The sequence below is a fragment of the Diadema setosum genome, chromosome 15 (genome assembly GCF_964275005.1).
Source record: "Diadema setosum chromosome 15, eeDiaSeto1, whole genome shotgun sequence".
Classification (NCBI taxonomy): domain Eukaryota; kingdom Metazoa; phylum Echinodermata; class Echinoidea; order Diadematoida; family Diadematidae; genus Diadema; species Diadema setosum.
Window position 1 is genome coordinate 2647648 of NC_092699.1, and position 7498 is coordinate 2655145.

Consider the following 7498-nt stretch of genomic DNA (forward strand, 5'->3'; position numbering starts at 1 on the left):
TCGTAGCCGGCCGTGTGTGTGGTTTTTGAGCGCGGTCACGGTACGGACTAACGGTTCAGCAGTACATTACACGTAAGGTTCAATCAGCGACAACAACAACACGCACATGACCTCTTACGTTACATTATTATCAAGAAAACTTGTAATCATTAATTTTTTTTTGGTTTTGAATAAAAAACATATGTTTAAAACTTTTTTTATTGCAAATTAATTTTTTTTAATGTGTCAATATATTTTGTGCTCCATATATTTTGAAATATATTTTTGTTGTGATCTTTGGTACGAACGAGCCTCATATCAACAACCCGGATCTCCCATTCATCGTACACAATTACTACACGCCGATTGCATTCATATAGTTTTCTATTGTTGTGTGTACATGTCAAAGCTACGGGGAACGAACGGGCGGCAATGGGTTACTACCTTTTTTTATTTTTTTCACGAGTTTGTAATCTCATTTAAGGTTTTTTATGTGCTTTATTCCGTAGTGAATAGATGTTGCATTTTAGGAATGCTGTAAATCAAGCAAGTGAAGCAGCTTTTTGTTTGCAATGGTAAGACTACTGTTTGTTTACATAATCCTGTTGAAGCCAAACGGGTGCGGGTGGTTGCGTTAGATGAATGTCCGTCATGACTTGCATTGGCATTGCGGCCATCAAATTATGAGTTTTCATATTGATTTTTGTGATCGACATCATTCAATAATCATAGCTAGTGCACGTGGTTTAAACTTTGGTAAAACAAAAAGTTAACCATGGTTTAATAACCACTGTTCTTATGCTATCATACAAGGTTCCATGGTTAGAAATTCTAGAATATGGTTTTTCCGCACTCTATATCTGATCAGCATGAAACCGTGCACGGTTGAAACCATTGTTAAAAAATAACCACTTTTTCAACCGTGGGTAAACAAAAGTTAAACCACGGTTTTATAACCACTGTTCTTATGAGCTATCATACAACCATGGTGAAAATCATATGGCTTTTTAACCGCCTCTTCACTATCATGAAACCACGGTTCGTAGAACCAATCAATGTTTCATAACCATCCTTTGCACATCACACTATGATAAAACCATGGTTCAAATCCTGGTGTAGCTATGACCATCGTTTTCCTTGCTAAAATGGAATTTGAACGATTGTTTAAAACCGTTGTTTTCACACTTTTGTTAAACCACTGTTAAAGTCATGGTTATATAGCCTAACCATCATTTTTTAACTATGATAAAACCATGGTTAATATAATCATGGTTAATAGCCATCGTTTTCAACCTTTGTAAAATGAAGTTTAACCATGGTATTATAACTAGTGTTTTTGTGCTATCATAAAACCACGGTTAAAATCATGGTTTTATAACTATTGTTTTTACACTATCATAAAACCATAATGAAATCATGGTTTTATAACGATGGTTTTCAACCTTAGTAGAACGAGAGTTACACCATGGTTTCCTAACCATTGTTTTTATACTATTGTGAAACCATGGTTACAACCATTGTTATATTATTATGTTATTTTTACCAAAGTAGAACGATAGTCTTGTGGTTTTCTCACCATTTTTTTATTTCTTAAAACTGTGGTATAACGATAATTTTTTAACCATGGTTTTAAAACACTTTCATTTAACCACTGTTAGAGCCATGGTTATATAACCATCATTTTTAACTATAATGATAAAACCATGGTTAATATCATGGTTATAATTAATACCCATCATTTTTAACCTTCGTAAAACGAAAGTTTAACCATGGTATTATAACTAGTGTTTTTGTGCTATCATGATACCATGGTTAAAATCATGGTTTTATTACTATCTTTTTTACACTATCATAAAACCATGATGAAATCATGGTTTAATAACGATGGTTTTCAACCTTAGTAGAACGAGAGTTACACCATGGTTTCCTAACCATTGTTTTTATACTATTGTGAAACCATGGTTACAACCATTGTTATATTATTATGTTATTTTTACCAAAGTAGAACGATAGTCTTGTTGTGGTTTTCTCACCATTGTTTTTTTAATTTCTTAAAACTGTGGTATAACGATAATTTTTTAACCATGGTTATAAAACACTTTCCTTAAACCACTGTTAGAGCCATGGTTATATAACCATCATTTTTAACTATGATAAAACCATGGTTAATATCATGGTTATAATACCCATCATTTTTAACCTTCGTAAAACGAAAGTTTAACCATGGTATTATAACTAGTGTTTTTGTGCTATCATAATACCATGGTTAAAATCATGGTTTTATTACTATCTTTTTTACACTATCATAAAACCATGATGAAATCATGGTTTAATAACGATGGTTTTCAACCTTAGTAGAACGAGAGTTACACCATGGTTTCCTAACCATTGTTTTTATACTATTGTGAAACCATGGTTACAACCATTGTTATATTATTATGTTATTTTTACCAAAGTAGAACGATGGTTTTGTCGTGGTTTTCTCACCATTGTTTTTTTAATTTCTTAAAACTGTGGTATAACAATGATTTTTTCACCATAGTTTTAAAACCGTCGTAAAATGAAAGTTTTATCATGTTATCATAACTATGGTATTTTAACAATGGTATTACCACACTTTCGCCACACATTTACCATGGATATGAATTAAAAATCATGGACTACCATCGATCCATTGTAAAACCGTCCATAACCATGGTTATACCATAGTTACGGTTGTAAAACCATGGTTTTTTTTTATAAGGGCAACCACCGCCCGAGCAGCATCAGGTCGCCATTTATTGGACAAGTTACGCCAGCAAGAACGCACACCGCCCTGCTGACCCTGCCCCCCAAAACGACAAAACACTGCCCCGAACGGTAGAGGGGAAGACGGCGGCCCCAACCCGTACCCCAGGATTGGGTGAAAACCTGCTAAAAAACCGTGATACGGAAAAATTGTGCAGGAAAGCCCCAACCTGTCAAGCATTGCTTCGACATCAAGATCTACATGACTGAGGCACATAAATTGATAGCACTATATCATACATTATATCACGTTAAATTGGCCATAACGCCAAACTGAATGTTATATCCGAAACAACTGTTTATTAATGAATTCAAATGGCGGTGCAATGGGGTATGGCGGTGGGTTAATAAAATTGCGAGAGCTAACAACGAACACAACCATCCACCATCAAATCGGCAGGCAAAATGTGCATGTGAACGTCAACCGTGGGAATTTGCCTATTCTTCGCTAATCTGCATTGCTAAGTATAGGCTACAAGTAAATATGCGCGCTCTTTCACACCGCGCTATTAACACATGAGGAACGCGCGGCAACCTCTAAGAAAAATGCCGGCAAGCTCTTGATATAACTAGCTGCCGCTCAGCGGTTAAATCAAAGGAGGTCGCCGCGCACAACCGCTGTCACCGACAACGTAAACCATTTATATCGCACTAAAGTACGATAAAATTTATTACGTTTCCAGTGACAAATGACACAGAACAATGTTCGTGCGTTTACCTACGATTTAATGGTGGACATCTTTGTGCATATCAACTTCACAATATCAGCAATTTTCAACTTAAACTTCACATGGTACAACCAGGTTATACTCATATCCTTGGCATGACTGTCCTAACTCATTTTAAATACGGAATATAAACTACCACGATTACCCTCAGGGAAGGACCCGGGTAAATTTTTTCCAAATCATCTTTTCATTCTTAGAATTATTTCCTGTAACTTTCAGCACCTATACATATGCGCAACATGGAATTACCATCATGTGCGTACCATGATACTCACTGCATCCAACAGTCGAGTACTTCCGGCCCCCCCCCCTGGCCATTGAGTAATAGAGTCCCTGCATTGAACAGGCGAACAGTATTACTTAGACCAGCGAGTACAGGCTATATCGAATATACATATAACCCCCCCTTGCCATTAAATGCAATAGAGTTCCCTGCATGAAAAACAGGCGAACAACATCACGACCAGTGAGTACAGGTTATAACGCGTTCGAACCCCCCCTGGCCTTAAAAATGCACTAACGTTCCCTGCCTTTAATAAACACAAGCGAACAGAAATACGACCAGCGAGTACAGGTTATCCGCCATCAGGACTTAACTGCCTGGTAAACCACTTGGTGCTGTAAAGAAACAATGGCCAATTAGAATAATCAAATCATGTTTCCAAAAGTCAACCTTCCCATGAGGCAATCTACTGTGGTGTGCCACAAATGCAAATAATGCGAAGGGGCGAAAAAATGACAATTTTCCGCCACACGGGCATAGCCCGCCGCCACTGAGCATGGGCTTAATTATATATAATATGTGACCCTGCACCTCAAAACAAACAAAAAGTCGCCAGACATGAATTTCTAGTTAAGACCATATTCTGAAAGAACAGACTTTAAGCTTTAAAATGATGTATAACTCAAATCAAATGGATTCTCCTAACCTATCTAAATAATGGAAAGAAAGCACAAACTCAGGAAAAGTGTGAACTAATAAAAGAGGCTCTGAAGAACAGTGTCTATTCAAGCGCTTAATCTTTACCAAACCGTGCTGGCTGTGCGATGAATGGGACAAAAACAGGAAATAAACCACCAGAATAACAACAATGAAGAGATTATCAGATTGGACTGAAATTAGGAACGCCTCATTAACACATTCTGTCCATAATTAATGCCAACTTTCAAAGCAGTAGCACTATCTTTTCAAAAGTTATTAGAATTGAAAGTGAAGAGTGTGGACAAGGTTTTTCAGAAATTAAAAAGGGATTCTAAAAACACACCTTATCACACTATTCTACCAAAAGTGTTCGAGATAAACTGCTAAAAAACACACTTTCCTGCCCGTTTTATGATACCCAATTTTAGCATAATATAAAAGAAGATCTGCTCTTTCAGAAAATATGAAAAAGTCAAATTCGACTAGATTGACCCATTTCACTTATTTTCAGTCCTCACGCAAAATCAGTGCGTGCGACCCCATGTTCGTTCTGAGTCGCACCGTCACACATATTAACGACTTATTACATACTAAAATACTGGATATCTGGTAACACCTTTTACCCTTTCTGTTGCCTAGCTATCTATGGTATGTGATCTGAATAATTACGACGATCAATTACTTGGCAAAATCACAAAGGCACCCAAATAACCAGTTGACGACCAATCAAAACAATATGGCTATTATGTAATGGCAACCTGTCAAAACAAACTAAATGAATAGCAAATTTCTTGTTCACTAAAAAAGGGTGAACTCATTAGGTTTTCTACCATCATCGAAGCAATTGCAATGTGCTGCTTAGGTCTACATATTAAACATCAAATGAAATATGACATGTCAACATACTCGATATACGTTATTTCCTTTATAACCTTTTATACAATTCCAGATGGTAAGCTACAATGTATATGTATACCATGTGTAAACTGAATAATGCCATCCAACAATCAATTCCTTGGCAATAATGAAGCTTAACCATCATTGCAGTACCCCGTAGCTATGAGTTTATGCGAATTGACTGACAATCAAATACTTGGCAGCGATGGAATTTACAAAACTAAGTACCTTACATCATCTGTGAATTGAATAATGCCAATCAGCGTTAATTACTTAGCCATAATGAAGCCTAACAAAGCATTTAGGATCACATGTGAATTGCATCATTACCATTATCATTGATTACTTGGCAAATGAAAAATGAAGCTTAATCATATTACATAATATCAAATGTAAATTGGAAAAAATAAAAATCGTCAATCACTTGCAATGGCAATAATGGAGCTTCAGTAGCTATGTAAGATATATGTGAACTGAATAACAATCACAATCAGTTACCTGGCCATAGCGGAGCTTGACCACCTATGTTGCATAACATGTTCCTGAATAACAATCACATACATGACCTGGCAATAATGAAACTTAACCAATCAATCATGCTGATGAGCGCTAAATACAACAACACTATTAAAAATGAGCTCACACAATAACAATTCTTACTATTAAAAGCTAAAAACTAACACAATAACACTATTAAAAAAGGGCTAACACAATAACAAGGTGAAGTCAAACTTCATGTCTCTGGGAAACTCTAATAACAAGGCTCTCACCCGTGTATGTACCATTCTTTATCAAAACACATACTTTGCGGGGGGATCATGGGACCTGACAAAATGAGATCCAAATGCACCTACACACGTGTCTAGAACTATAGGATAGCATGAAATAAACACTGTCAATATTAACATACAAACTATAATAGCCATACTATCACCCCCATACAAAATCTAGACAATATTTGCCAAACCCGAAAAAAGACTGCGCAGGAATAATTCATTACCGTCTGGAAATAAATGAATTCCGTCCCTGCGAAAGAGCGCTGCGTGCTCATGCCTGATTTCCGGGTGCTCCACGAAATAGCCTCCCATTCTTCGGCATATGGACCTGGCACACTTGTTCAATGTGAGGCGTGTACGGTCAATCCTTGGTTGGTCGTCATCGCTATACGGGTAATATTCCCTGCGAGGTAAAATGTTGGACCAGATGAGTCGTGCATTGGGAAGGAAATCATGCAGCCCACTAAGCGTCGAATTCAGGAGCAACATCAATTCACGCTTCCTGCCTCGACCCACATCATTTGTCCCCACGTGCACTAAAATGTGGGACAGGCACAACTCTGGGAGAGGGGAGAGGACTTGCCGGACGTGATCGACGAGCTGACCCAAACGGAGCCCCCTGCGGCCTCTCCAAGTGACGGACGCTGATAGCCCCAAGTCTAGCTCCCCGGAACACCTTGCATGGACGGCTACCCAGTGAATCAAGGAATCCCCCACCAGCAAAATCCTGCGTGGCTGGCAACCTGCAACTGAAAACGAAGAAATCTTCCGGCAGCCCATTGTTCACAGCTAAAAATTACTCATAGGGACCTCTTATTCATGTTAAATAGTCCAATAAAGCCCATTAACAGGTATATGAATACAATGTACTTGATAATACTTTACTATTGCATGAAAGGCAATTAAAAGCCCCCGATAATCAGTATGACTCAATGAGACCTGCCCCCATTGATGGATCACCGAAATTGGGATATACAATAAGAAATTACGTTCGGGATTCCTTATGGTATATAATTACATATATTATTGAAAACAATTACTGCTCATCAAGCTTATACACAGTAATCGCTGAAATGTGTCGAACAATACAGCAAACTGTTAACAATGTAAATGGGCATATATGAATAAAATGACAATTCACACCATAGGTAACATATTCGTACGTACATATCGCTTATGCACATCAGACGACCAACGACCCATTTTCTTAATTTCCTCAGCAGTGCAACCAGCCATTGCTGCAAATATAGCAGCCCCTATCCGGAACGAGTGAGAGGCGAAACGTGATGCTAGAAATTCCAAAAAGGACAAACACTTCCTCAAATTAGCAGTGAACTCCCGGCTGGTCACATTATTTCCGTCAAAACGACAGAAAAAGGCGCTGCCGAGCTTCGGCCTGACAGCAAGAT

At 37.7% G+C, this 7498-nt stretch overlaps 1 protein-coding gene across 1 annotated transcript; it reads right to left on the reverse strand.

Annotated features, from left to right (window-relative positions):
• Positions 1-6260: 6260 nt before the first annotated feature.
• Positions 6261-6869, reverse strand: LOC140239164 (uncharacterized). The gene has a single exon (XM_072319049.1). It carries the CDS (start codon positions 6867-6869, stop codon positions 6261-6263), a length of 609 nt encoding a protein of 202 aa, XP_072175150.1.
• Between the last annotated feature and the right edge of the window lie 629 nt (positions 6870-7498).

Excerpts from the sequence above, each read along its gene's own strand:
- LOC140239164 (XM_072319049.1), bottom strand. The coding sequence starts at position 6,869 with ATGGGCTGCCGGAAGATTTCTTCGTTTTCAGTTGCAGGTTGCCAGCCA.